Source organism: Dipodomys spectabilis, unplaced genomic scaffold (genome assembly GCF_019054845.1).
Source record: "Dipodomys spectabilis isolate Male_0828 unplaced genomic scaffold, ASM1905484v1 ptg000095l, whole genome shotgun sequence".
Classification (NCBI taxonomy): Eukaryota; Metazoa; Chordata; class Mammalia; order Rodentia; family Heteromyidae; genus Dipodomys; species Dipodomys spectabilis.
In genome coordinates, this window is record NW_024870772.1 from 240,747 (window position 1) to 255,416 (window position 14,670).

Here is a 14,670-nt window from a genome sequence, read left to right on the forward strand (position 1 = left end):
TTGTGCACACCTATGACAGTTTAATTGTTATGATGGTAAGAATTAACTTATAAAAGTTTACCATAATCAAAGTTCTTTAAAACTCATGGATCATTTCTGAGACTTTTTGCATTTAATTCTGATCACAGTAGGCAAAAAGTTATAGAAAACAAAGCCTCAGGGAGGAAGGAAGAAACTACCATACTTCCTTCCCCCTCCTCCCTCACAAGGCTGAAGCTAGACTCCAGGGCCTCACATATGCTAACAAACACTCTACCACTGAGCCCCATCCTGGGCTGTACTTGAGGTCTACCTTTAACAATATTTATCCCCAAGTTCCTCTTAAAGTCTTTAGTCCCATGCAGCAAGTAATACATTGAATAAATAACACACATTATGTATAGACAGAATATGTAGCAAAGTGAGGAATTAAGAGAGAAAGGAACATACATCTTAGAGCCTACAGGCCAAATAAGGCCTGAGAAATCACTTCATATATGACAGAAGAGATACAAATTCTTCTTGGTTGTCTGTGGCCTTCTGCCTGTATTAGTATTTTTTATAGCTCTCAACTGTTATAAATATACAAGTGACCCTTGGTAGAAAAAAGGTTACCTACCCCAGAATCTTCTGACATCACAAAAACTTATGTGATGAAGAATCTCAGTCAGTATCAGACTACATTACTTTCACTATATACTTTTTAAGGTAACTGGGAGGCAAAAGAACTAGTATCTGGGAGGAAATAATTATATTCCATTAATTAGAATATTGAATTTCTATATTTTAATTGTTTTCCAACTACTATAAAAGATTTTAAATACATAAAAATACTGGAAAGAGGGCTGGGAAGTTGGCTCAGTGGTAGAGCACTTGCCTTGCATGCATGAGGCCCTGGATTCGATTCCTGAGCACCACATAAGCAGGGAAAAAAAAAAGCGGGAAGTGGTGCTGTGGCTCAAGTGGTAGAGCGCTAGCCTTGAGCTGAAGAGCTGAGTGACAGGGCCCTGGCCCAGAGTTCAGGCCCCACGACCGGACCCCAAAATAAATAAATAACAATAAAAAATAAAATAAAATAAATATTGGAAAGAGTGCCATTAATACCTGCATGTTTTCTTCTTAGGTCTAACAGTTGATTTAATTTTGCCATATTTATTTGCTTTAGTTAAACAAAATCAAAAGTGCAGACATTTGATCCGTTAACCATAAATTATTAGAAGATTCTATAGAAAACCTTATAGGAGGCTGGTGCCTGTGGCTCCCGCCTATAACCCTAGCTACTCAGGAGGCTGAGATCTGAGGATCACAGGTCAAAGCCAGCCCAGGCAGGAAAGTCCCTATGAGACTCTTATTTCCAATTAACCACTCAAAAACTAGAAGTAGCTCAGGTGGCAGAGTGCTAGCTTTGAGCACAAAGAAGCTCAGGGACAATGCCCAGGCCCTGAGTTCAAGTCCCACAACTGACAAAAAAAACAAAAAAGAAAACTTTATAGGATCAGAACACTTCTGTCACATGAAGCAAACTAACAACATTCTCACTTAAACACAAAATTTTCAAATGTTTTATTAAGTTTTTTGCCCCTAAACCACAAAACAGTCAAGGTTTACACATTACTGTGGGTTATATCTCTCATCTCTAGTAATCTAAATGCAACAGTCTTTTAAAATAGTATGTATTTATTTAAATGCCAAACCAATTTCACAAAGCTTTAATCCTAACATCTGCTCCCAAAACTAAAGCCATCTACATATAAATATTTAGGCCACTATGTCTCTTGGAACTAAGCTGTGATATTCAAGTTGTGGCAGACCAACTGGATTTTATGTTCCCTTCTTTGTCAAACAATATGGAATCAGTAATAATCACACCCACTTTAAAGTTCAAGGAATGAGAAGCAATGTCCTAGTTCTATTTTCCTAAGATAGTAATTTCATCTTCAAGCACTGAGATGCAACAGAAAGCTCAAAGTACACACCAAGTACAGAACTCAATTGAATGTGCTCATGAACAAAAGGCAGCAAATCTCAACACTCCATAGAGCAGACGGGGGAATCTTCAGAAACCAAAAATGAGATTTAGTTATCCATCAAACTACTTGCTCTGCCAATCACAGTCACAACAGAATTCATGCAGAAGATACTTTAACTGCTAGTGACCACATAACACCACTGCTATGTTTGAAAAGATGCAGGAAGTTTGGTCAAGAATCGGCAAGATTTAGTTATTCCTAACAGCTGACAAATTGTTTACTATTTGGCAAACTATTTTTAATGGTATGGTTCCCCTAAGTACACCAAGAACTTGTTAAGAGCTGTTTCTTTTGAAGCTAACAAGTATAGGAGCTACAGAAGAAGTAGATACACATATGTATTTCTGTATTACTTTTGAGTATTTTTAGATAGATGGAAGAGTTATTCATTATTTTCTCCTATTTATATCACTGAGGCAATTTAGAAAATGTTTGATAGATTAATTTCGAAGTTATAATTCTTATTTCTCAATTTTGTACAAATAATACTCAAATAATATTCTAACAAATGACAGCTCATATATATGAGCCACATGTTTAAAAAAATTAAAGGGTGGATGGAGTGGAAGACAAATTTTATTCAGAACACTTACCCATGCAATGAAACATTCATTGTTTAATTTATTCCTTATAACATACTTAGGCTGGGAGAATACACAGCAGATGAGTGGTGTAAAATTACAGTTTTCTAAGAGATAGGTATTATCTTCTTCACATCTTAAAGCTAATGAAACTTGTAAAACTACAACATGAGAGGGTCAAGTGGCAAGAAAGACTAGAAATCAGGGTCTACTGCACCTCAGAGCCATTTGTATTATGCTAGTCAAAACCAAAAATCTGCCTTTGTATTTGTAAGGAAAAAGCAGATCATCTAAGAAAAATAAAATCCCACAAACAGACCCTGCATGGCAGTAGTTCTCTATGTCCATGTGAAGTGTATCACAGCACAGGTTTAAGGAAACTTAATCCTTTTCAAAACAGTATTTAATGAAAGCAGGTATCAATTTTCTAAGGTGCCACAAACAAGAGCATAGAAGAAAGTAATCCCACTGACAATACTAATCAAGATGCAGAGCTAGCACCTGCCGGATGGCGAGACTTTGGTGTTTTAAAGCAGGTGACTGAAAACAACTCCAGAGCCCAATTCTCGATTCTAGCATGGTAGTAATAGCACCCAGTAATGCAGCACTGTCATTAATAAGCTAAAGGTCAGAATCCCTATCTGGCAGGCTTTCAAATTTGCAATTTGCAAATTTGCAATTATTCATATTATAAATACTTTCAAATAAACTTTCAGCTCATGAGAATAAAAGTACAGATGAAGAAAAAAGCTAAAAAACATGGTAAAAAGTTAATCGCTACTAAAATTTGTATTTCATTTGGCTATATTTTTAAATATCATTTGAGCACTTCTAGGCCTAACTTCAAGAAACAGTATGGTATAATAATTGAAGGCTATAATTAAATACAAAAACTTTTAAGCTGTTTGCTGCTCTTCTAGTTTATGGGATATTTTCTTTGAGGGTATAAAACTGTAACAGCTTTAGAATATTATACAATTGTTCACTATATAGATTTTGGAGAAAAATAAATGATAAAGATATAAAAAAAGAAAGAGAATGATAAATAATCCACTCTACTAGGGTGCCTTTGGCACAGATAAATTCCCTGTTATCAAAGCAAGTAAGAGTTTCCATAAACCTCTGCCACAGAGATCTGAATTCTAGGTGTTAGGAAGTCAGAAAAACAACCCAAACTCTCCCTAAATCTGGATGTGTGACAGCAGCATCCTTTCTAAGGCATCATTGTCATATCGATCATCACTGTGAGCCAGGAAAAGGCAGTAAAAGGTTGGTGGTTTTATGAAAGGTAAAGATAGATACAACTCATACCTTTGGCTTACAACCCGTTACTACCCTTCCCCATACTATAGTAAAACTAGCAACAACCCAAAGATGTTTCATACCTATAACTCCTTCTGAGCTAGTTACATCTTGGCATTCTTCTTGAAGTTATGTTATAATAATTCTGGGCGCCGGTGGCTCATGCCTGTACTCAGGAGGCTGAGATCTGAGGATCACGATTCAAAGCCAGCCCAGGCAGGAAAGTCCATGAGACTCTTATGTCCAATTAACCACTAGAAAACCGGAAGTGGTGCTGTGGCTCAAGCAGTAGAGCACTCGCCTTGAGCTGAAGAGCAGCAGGGATAGTGCTCAAGCCCAGAGTTCAAGCCCCACAACAGACCAAAAGAATAAAAATAAATAAATAATTTCAGGATATGTAACTGAAACATGGTTAATTTCAGATATAAATTTATAAGACCAAACACTGCTAAGGTCCTGAAGATGAGCTTAATAAATTTGAGAAACAGCAATTTTTTTTAATTGATTGTAAAACACAACCTACCTCCATTGGTCCTATTTGGTTGCTGATCTGGAGTCTGGGGCTGAGGTGAATAATACTGTTGTTGCTGGTAATTGTTTGAAGGAAAATACTGAGTACTGGGGTTCCTCCTACAATCCCGAATGCTGGAGAAAGTCTGTGAGTGGGGAATTCCTCTTTGGAAAGGTGAACACCTTGGAAGACGAGGCTGGGGTGGTGGCAAATGATCAAATTCTTCCTCATCCTCCAGACTGTATCGATCGTACTCTTGATCACTACACGTGCCTTTCTTTCCTGAACTCAGTGATACACTGGAACTATGTCTCGAGACAGATGCTGAAGTAGAAGCATAATCTTGCCTGAGACCTACAGAACAACAAATAGTGTTATAAGTTGATCTAGGTAATACTGAATTATAGTTCATCAAGTAGCTGATAAACATGTACGCCAATAAATTTTTCAAGTAGGACTCCTAGATCTTGGTTTTTAGTTTATTAAACCCATCCTCCAAAATGAATACATTTATTGCCTGAAAAGATAACTAATACTAGAGAATTCAATGTTGTAAAAACACTTCCTGCATTCCAATGAAGATTGAATGTACCTGCCACAGCACCATCAAACAACACCTACGAATATTCCAAAATCAACCCTTTTCAAATCTGGAGGTATTTTTAAAAACAGAGATTAGGAAGAAGTACCCATCATTACTCATTTTCTCTGAATTAGGAGAATGAATCAAATTTCTACCCAAGTAAGAAGACAGTCTGCTCTCTACACTTTCAAAGTCAGAAGGAAAGTTTAAAATATGAAATAGAAATACTTTCTAGCAAGATAACTCTTTCACTCTTATTTTTGTTAATATTATGTTTCAAAATGTTCTGATGCTTTAATATTTTAGGCCATCCTAGATGGCAACCCTCCATAAATAGTCAGAACTACAAATTTTTCATTACTTGAGTGATTGCCCATACAACTTTTCTTCTAGAAGTAGTCTATTTGAGCCTACTTAACTCTAAAACTGACATACAACCTTTTAGCCATATATTTTTAGAACAAGCACTTAAATTTATTGATAATAGTAAAGCAAAAATAATAACCTTCTACCTCAAAGTATACCTTATTAAATCCTGTATAAGTATTACCATGTATCACAGTAGCTTTGATAATTCAAAAATTGAGAACCTGGTATGCTTAAAGGACAACTGACTATTTCTATGTAAGTTTGCCTGAAAAGAAAACCCTAAAATAAGCTTGGCTCAGTTTTGTGATCTACATCTTCCTGTAACATAATATCTGATATGTAGTACAAACCTAGATTACTTGTAACTATATCGCAGAACCAGTGAATGACTGCCCATTTCCCATTTTCTACTCTTCAACAACTATTTATCTGCAGGTGCATCAATGCATTTTTGGTCTTCTTTTAATTTTGATTTTGAAAGACTGTCTTACTCTGTAATAGACTACTCTCTGTAGACTAGTCTCATCTCATCAAACTTTCAATCCTCCTGTCCTTGCCTCTTATATGCTAGGAATACAAATATTCACCACCACATGTAGATCAATACATTTTAATTGCGTTTTCCTTAAAACAACTCACATTCAGTGCTAGAAAATATCAATATGCGCTTCATCCCTTCCCCCCCTCAATAATTTGCAAAATTACTGACTAGTATAATATCCAGGGTGTTACCACTAAACATAATCTGCTTTTCTATTCAGATTTTCCCAGTTTACTCATGTACTAAAATTTCATGACTAACAGATTTGCAGATCCCTCAACAGTGAAAATATCAGTTACACCACAAAAAAAGAATCCCTTGTGTTGCTTGTATTGCCACTTCCCTCTCCTTTCTCAGACCCCTAATTCCCAACCACTAATCTGTCTTCCACTTATCAAGTTTTCTCATTTCCAAGTGTTATATGAGTGGAATTATACAACATTCAATCACTTGGAATCTTCTTTACTTCACTCTCAGTATGATTCACTGGAGCGCCATCTAAGATACTATATCAATAGTTGGTTTCTTTTTATTGCTGGGTAGTACCTCACTGTATACCACAATTTATTTAACCATTCTCATTCTGAAGGACACCTAAACTAATCTCAGTTTAGGACCATTACAAACAAAGCTGTTAAAACATCCAGGTACAGGATTTTATGTCAACAAAAATATCTGCTATTCCTGGGTAAATACTCCAGAGTACACATGGTATCCAAAGAACACACATGTGTTATGAGTGCACCTAATATCTTATGTTCTTAAGCACATGACAGACATATAACTCATCTTCATCCAGTTCTACTAAATAAAACAAGAGAAATAATCAAAGTATTTGCCCATTGTGTGGGGACATGTGCTTGAGCCTCCTTTATCACATCTGGATCACTTGGAAACCGCGCTTTCATAGTTAAAAAAAGAACGTACTTTCTTCTTGCAGACGAGCCATGATCTGAACATCGGTGAGGTCCTGTAATTTATATCCCATGGAGATAGAGTCATCCTCCAGTTCTGAAGTACTCAGCTCACTGTCAATGGAGGACTGGGGACTGAGAGGGGAGCCTCGGGAAGTGTAACCTAAAACACAATGGAAATATGCATCTCATTTAGTTTAAAGAATGGGTAGATGTTCTACAGCTCAAAAAGAAGGGGCAATACCTTTTACTTATTTACAGAACTTCAGAAAATAATTATCAACATATACCATCACTTAAAGTCAGACAATAAGCATACCTTCACGTGTTCATAACTCATATGTACAAAAATTTATTTACTGTTTTCTTAAATTTCCAGAATTTACCCTCTCCCTAAATTTTGTTTAAGACAGTTAATTTTTTAATGTTTAAAGGATATTTATGTGAATTTTCTTTTTTTTTTCCTTATGATGTTGAGATTAAAGCTAGGACCTCAAGCATGCTGGACAAGCACTCTACCACTCAGCCACATGCCCAGATCAGTTAGGTGTTTTATATCACTAAAAAAAAAACACTAATAACTATTATGATATTGTAATGATAACTACATAAATGGTAAGGCATGAAAGTACATTTGTGTACATTTTTATTTAGTAATGAGGCATACTTTTCTTTAGTTAAATGTTTGTTTTTTTGGTCAGTCGTGGGGCCTGAACTCTGGGCCTGGGAGCTGTCCCTCAGCTCTTCAGCTCAAGGCTAGTACTCTACCACTTAAACTTCAGCACCACTTCTGGCTTTTTCTGCTTATGTGGTGCTGAGGAATCGAACCCAGGGCCTCATGCTTGCAAGGCAAGCACTCTACTACTGAGCCACCTTCCCAGCCCTGGTTATACGTTTTAAACCTTAAATTTAATGTGGTCTACTCTTTAATGAGTAGACATAGGAGTGCCATAAATGGATAATATCACACACTAGGCATATAATACACAAAAATACATACAACACCCTCATAATCAATGAAAGTGAATATAAAGCAGCAATGGCTTTAGATTAGAGAATAAATAACAAAATACTCAAGTGGAAGAAAATTATAGGAATGGAATGATACCAGTGCTGAGACACATAAAGAAATGGTGAGACCCTTAGCTTATAAAAAATAAAAAACCTACTATATCTATTCTTTCTACAGAGCCCTAACTTTCAAAAAAATCTACCAGAAAAAAAAATAATTACATAAAAACATAAAGGCTTATGATCTCGAACATTTAAAAAAAACTTGTCTAATTATATTTGACATTTAGTCATGCAAGCACTTAAGGCATTTGAAAACATGCAACTACGTTGGTGTGCATTTGCCAAAGGGAAGACAGACAGACTACCACACACATCAGAGAGCAAGCAATTCAGTGGTAGGAGAATACACATCCTTTTTGTATCAAAACTAAGTGTGTGTGTTCGCTTCGGCAACACATATACTAAAATTGGAACGATACAGAGAAGATTAGCATGGCCCCTGCGCAAGGATGACACGCAAATTCGTGAAGCGTTCCATATTTTTAAAAAAAAAAAAAAAAAAAACTAAGTGTGCAACAAAAAACTCTCCATTATAATAAGATTACCCTCAAGCTTTCTAGTGAAGGATGGATGTCAGAGTTGTATTTAGTGATTGAATTGCAAAGCAAGCAACTGGTCAAGACATTGAAATATTACCTGTTTTTTCAGGTGTTAGTATTGCTTTATTTGAGGTTTTAGAGAAGCTGGGAGTATTAATGCCATTGCTATAAGGGCTGAGTCTTGCAACAGGACTATAAGGGAAAGCCAGGGAGGCAGTTGAAGAGAAGAGACTCCGCCATCGGCTAGCTGTCACAGAAGCAGAAAACAGCAGTAGTTAGATATGCAGAAGCAGATGTTGCTTTGTCAGAAAGGGAAAAGGAAGAAACTAAAATTTTTTAAGTGGGGGAAGGGGAGAGATAACCAAAAGTACTTTTCATAAGAATATCTTAACTGATTTCTATTTATCTAAGGAAAAATGTATAAAAATAGTCAACTTGTGAGTGAGCACCAATGTACACATCAACTAAGAAAAATCAAATCAATCTCACTTTGAAAGCCAGTAGGCCTGCATGAAAATAGAACTTTGTTTTCAGTGTCTACATTAGAAATGTTTTCTACTTCTGAATAAAGGTATGTTTTTAATTAATATAAAAAAGAATAATATTAAACTTTTTTTTAAAAGCCTTATAGTCTTTAGAAATTATGGAGAATGTTTTCACATTCCTAATGTTCACATTCCTAAATGTTTTCAGTCTATTTTCACTGTATTTAATATCAGAAGACACTTAAAATGATTATTTTGTTTAAATGGCCTTGAGTCTAAAACAGTTTTTAGGGAAAAATAGTCTACAAATTGGGGAAGAGATTTCTACACTACAATATAATAACAGTTATAAACTATTGGTCATCTCTTTTTTTAAATACATTTGTTTTCAAGCCAAAATTTTTTCAAAAATACAAGTTTTCTGAAAAGCATATATACTGTTACATGTAACTTAAGTTAGATTACATACATTAATATCTTAATACCATTTTGATATCAATGATTTTAAAGTAACATTAAGAAACTGTACTCACAATGACTAAGATGATCTAATTCTCACATTACCTTACTTATCTTAATTGGTTTATTTCCCCTACACAAAACTACTATTAACTCTAAGTGGTAGGATCATGAAAAAGACCTCCAAAATCATTAAAAAAAATTTTTTTAGTTAATTACACCAAACATCATCTGCTGGTTCTTCATAGAACTCAATTCGGCAAACAAACTGTACATTTCCTAAAAAGTTATGTTACATACATATTAACTAGGACACTAAGAGACCAAAAGAAAAAAGAAAAAAATGGGTTACAGTAATACAGCAATACATTAGTTTATATTTACTGGAAATTTGACAAAACATGAAGAAAGGAGGATTTGAAATGCACTTCCCAAACCCCTTCTAATGAGAAATGCGAATGAGCTGTTGAAGAACAATCACCTCCAAACTAGGATTCTTGAAAACTCCCATCAGTATTACTTAAGATCAGTGTTTCCTCTTACTTCAGCAAGAATTCTTAAATAAGTCCCACTACATTCCAACAATTGTGTGTGTGTGTGTGTATGTGTAGTCTTTTCCTATGTAAGTGAAGAAGTAAGAAGGGAAACTATTTACTGTAACACTCAAAATGCACAAGTTCCATGGCCGGTATTTCCTGAAACGTGGTTCTCAACTAACACAGCCCTGTATGTCCCTTACATCCAACCTGTAGTCTACTGTGTTTCTGAAGGCCTTACTGCTCTGGGTCAGAGCACAGAAGTGTGCTCCCTGTTCTCTCAGCTCCACACAGGTCAACTTCACCCTGAAATACACTCCAAAACAGGGGTTAACATGCAGCACACACAATACAGCTGCTCTCATCTTGATTATTAGATGGGTCTCATTAAAAATTCTCTTTAAAAAAAAAGGTCAATAGTTCTTTGTGACTGTATCTCCTGCTTACAGATGATGTTATTTTATATCAGTTTGATCACTAGCCAGACGAATTACAGTGACTGTGTGTTCTCGGCCACAGATGCTGGGGACCGACACATCACGAGTAAACAGCATTCATTATTCTGTACAACCTCTACTGTAACCCAGCCTCCCCGCACAATGACACAGTTATTGTGGCTGTGACAGCAAGATCCCAACTAAGAACACAATTAACGTCTATTGCAAGAAAGAATGTTCCACATTGTTCTTCAGCACTGAGGCTTTTAAGAAGAGGGAGGAGAATTATTGTAGAGGCAAGCCCACAAAACAAAGGTTCTCTATTACTGCCCCAGGGTACAGTGGAGGAAGGGAAGGGAAAGTAGCGGAAAGGATTACATCCTCCTATTCTTTTTTTAAATTTTATTTTCCTGTAAAGATGCTGTACAGAGAGGTTACAGTTACATCAGTATGGGAATGAGTACGTTTCTTGTCGAACATTCTTCTCCATGTAAGGAGAGTTGTAAAAAATTTAACAGAAACCATTTTTTGTAAGGAATAAGGGGAGGGAGATGAACTAGGGCTTGAACTTTGCAAGGCACTGTTCTACCTTTTGAGCCATAACCTAAGGCCTGAAGAACTTTTATAGAGGATATTTTATCTCCTTCATTGTATTTTCATGTAAATTTATTAGGTTTGCCAAAGGAGAAAGTGGGCAAAAATTTCTAAATAACAGTGAAATTTTCCTATATTTCTATTCCAAAGTTCTATCCACAATAAAAGGTCTGCCTATAAGAAAAATTGAGATGACATGGGTTATGTAAATTTAATTCCATTCCTTAGAATAGCACAGAGTTGGCTCAAACAACTCTGATGCATTGATTAAATGCATCCTGCTTGCCAAGGTTTCTTTCCCAGAAGTTTTAAACTAAACCACTATGAAGATCTCCCATACTGCATGTTCTCTAGAGTCCCACAAGTTCCTGTAATCAGGGCCTCAAAACTAGTGGCTAAAGATCAGCAATCTATCTTGTGAGACAAAATGCCACTTCGGGTAGAGAGAGTACATATGAAAGTATGGGGCAGGAAAGACCACTGTAGAGCCAAGGACTGACGAATGTTTAGGCCAGTGCTCAGGGTACATGTGAGGAAGGAGCTGGGAAGGTGGGTAAAATTCATATGCTTGTAACAGTACATTCCTTAAGATACAGTTAATGTCCTGACTTTGAGAAGAAGAAAGACAGAATTAGAGATGTTATTTTATGATGATACAGCCCTATAGATGATGGAATAAGTAATTCCCCAGATGGACGGATGACTGAGACATTAATTAGAAGACTTCTCTGACAAGCTCAGTAAGACAAGACAAAGTCCTCAACTAAACATAAGCAAAACACTCAGGTAGAGTAAATGCAGTAAGCCACATGTAGGGAAACAAAGCACTGAACCATGAACACTCAACAGTATGAACAGGATGGTCAACAGTTCTTACTTGTTTGTTCAAGAACCACATCAAAGAAAGTAAGCTATAGATGCTACATCATCATTATTATTATTATCAACGTAGATAATTTGTTCAAATCTTATCTTGACTCTTAAATAGTAAGGTTCAGTAACCCAGAGTTCTGGAAAGGAGAAGGAAGCAAGGCCAGGTTACCAGCTCTCCAATCCTTTTGCATTTTCCTTTCTTCATGCTACAGGCTGTCAGGCCTCAATTCACACCATACACAGGAATTCAATTGCATGGTCTGCATGAATACTAACATGGCCAAAAATTAGTGAAGGTAAAAAGGACATTGGCTCTTGAAATACTTTTTATTCTCCCATTAACAGGAAGCTTGATCCAGACCACAGCATTTTCATCTATGCCCACAAACTACCAAGACAGAAAAACCTTCCTTTCCATAAACAATTCTCTTCAGTATAAATGTGCTACAGGACTTTATATTATACCATGAGCACCTACAGCCTACACACATACTTGGTGTACAGACATAGTCAAATATCTGGACAAATCTTAAGACGAATTTTGAAACCAAAATGAAGATGGTATTGAACTGTTTCACTCTTCTAAACTGCCCTGGCTGAGGTAAAGCAAGCCGCCATATGTCAGCACCATTCAGCCTGAACAAGCAGCCTAGAGTGGTAACATATGGTCGGCTGCTTATCTGATCTACTATTTTTTACTGGTTAAACGTGAGTGGCATTAATTTCTCCATAGTGCTCCAAGACTGATTTGACAAACATATGGGGTCTAGAAAGTCCTACCACTACTTGTAAACATATGCTCACGATGCTCTTTCTCTGACACACACAAAATAAAGAGGATTGAACTGTAATGTAATGGTCAACTCCATACAAGGAAAGGGTTAGTGATCTAATGGGTACTGTTAGGAACCATTTAGTTACTAGGGTAAATAGTTGTTATTCCAAGTTTCTCAATCTTCAAATTACAGACAGAAAACCTACTAGAAAGATAATTTAAATCTTTTTTTACAGTTCACATTTATCCAACCTGTAATGACAAATTCAATTTAAAAGAAATAACTGTAATATGTATGTATAAGGGCTTATGATTCCAGGACACTGTAAGTACTTGTTATTTAAACTTTTAGTTATATTCAAAATGTAGACATCTACAAAACATGATTCTCATATCACCCTTAATTAACATCTAATACAAGTTCAATTACTTAATCACTAATACCCTGATCTACTCAAGAAAGGTCCTTTCAACAATTAAGCTTAAAATATATTTATTTGGTTTAAAGGAACTAAGAGGTTGTGAAACTAATACGACAAGTAACATTTAATAAACACTTGCTCAATGTCAGCTACAAAATTTCACTGTGTTTAGGAAGGCTTATTACTTAATACCATTTATTTCATTTATTTAATGTTAAAATGTAATAGGTCAAGTGTTTCCTAGGTCATAGTAGTTATTATAATTTCATTGGATAAGTGTCACAATTAAAGAATTAGATCTTTTCTATTTTTCAGATCTTAACTCATAGCTTATCCTCGCTGGCATTTCTGACTACTGTATTTCTGGAAGATCTCTCTAACAACATGGATAGTAAAAGTACACCTGAGAAATGAGGATCAGAAGGGAGCTCCTGTAGATTGTCATTTTGTTCTCATTATCACTGACTAACACTGAAGATAGGACATTAGCCTAAAGCACACATAGATTGAATCCAGTATTACCCAAGACCAGAATGCTCTTGTAATTCCAAGTGATCATCAGACTTCCATAATGAGGTAAATATCAAACTTTATAGAAATTTCACTTCAAAGGAATGTGTAACAATTTCTCTACTTGCTAGCAAGTGCAAAGTCCTGAGTTCAATCCCCAGTACTGAAAAGAAAAAATTCCTGTTTAATATTTGTATTTCCAAGAGTGGTGGTAACTAGCTATCATCCTAGCTACTTGGGAGGTAGAGATAGTTAAATGTGTGTGTGTGTGTGTGTGTGTGTGTGTGTGTATACAAACATGTATGTGTATACACATATACATGTGTATATATGCAAATAAATATATAAGTATATATAAATACATATAAGTATATATGCATGACTGGAGGTATAGCTCCAGAGGCAGAGTGCCTAGCCAGCTGGTGTGAGGTCCTGAGTTCAAAGCCCAGTACCATAAACAAAAAGAAAAAATTCTATTTAGTGGAAGCCCTTTTCCTCTTAGGCCTGTTCACTGCAGCTTAAATCAAATTTGAAGATAATGAAAATAGCCACAGAATATGTAAGGAGATTTTAATGAAAGTAATAATTGAACAGGAAAACAAAGAGTGACCTAGTCTGGCTAACAATGTGACATTGTTATGCAAACTAGTCAGCTGTTTCCAGTTCAGACTAAAGCCACAATGGAAGCCATAACTACCAGCCAGAAGAGCCTACAAGTTCTAAACTGCAATCATTACATAAATAAAGTGCTATGGAGTTTAATTCTCTGAAAAAAATTGGCTAAATAATCACCTGTCTGAAAGGAAGAGAGTCCTGCTCATTCCAAAAAGAAGGTCACTTACAAGAGTCTTCTCACTCTGGTAGAAAAGCCAAACCCAGTCAACTGTCAGAAAGCTCTGTGAAGTTCCCCAATAGAAGAACAAGGAGATCAAAACTCCCAACAATCCTTCCTTTCCAGTGTCTCTTGGGCTAAAATGTTCTTCAAGTTTGGAGCACAATATATTTCCTTTATATTCCAGAGGGCCTCTGGCCTCTTCATCTTCAAAGGCAGTAGAAAGTTAATATACAAATTTAGTGTTTTGATCAAGAGAAAACTATTTTATGGTCCCAAACAAATCCATTCATGACATCAGTAAAATATCTGCTCCCCAATGAA

General features: G+C 35.9%; 1 protein-coding gene and 1 non-coding gene across 3 annotated transcripts in view; one reads left to right on the forward strand and one right to left on the reverse strand.

Annotated features, from left to right (window-relative positions):
- The window catches only part of Slain1 (SLAIN motif family member 1), a 42,253-nt gene that overhangs the window by 8,412 nt on the left and 19,171 nt on the right, over window positions 1-14,670 (reverse strand). The window contains exons 4-6 of one of the 2 annotated variants that reach the window (XM_042685493.1): window positions 8,521-8,670; window positions 6,824-6,973; window positions 4,416-4,757 (exon numbers count right to left, since the gene is read on the reverse strand). In XM_042685493.1, the coding sequence (XP_042541427.1) occupies window positions 4,416-4,757; window positions 6,824-6,973; window positions 8,521-8,670 (642 nt within the window). The remainder of the gene's footprint in view (window positions 1-4,415; window positions 4,758-6,823; window positions 6,974-8,520; window positions 8,671-14,670) is intronic. The other variant, XM_042685492.1, reaches the window with a different exon arrangement.
- LOC122112929 lies at window positions 8,262-8,368 on the forward strand. Its single transcript, XR_006148306.1, has one exon. It is a non-coding gene; the product is annotated as a U6 spliceosomal RNA (small nuclear RNA).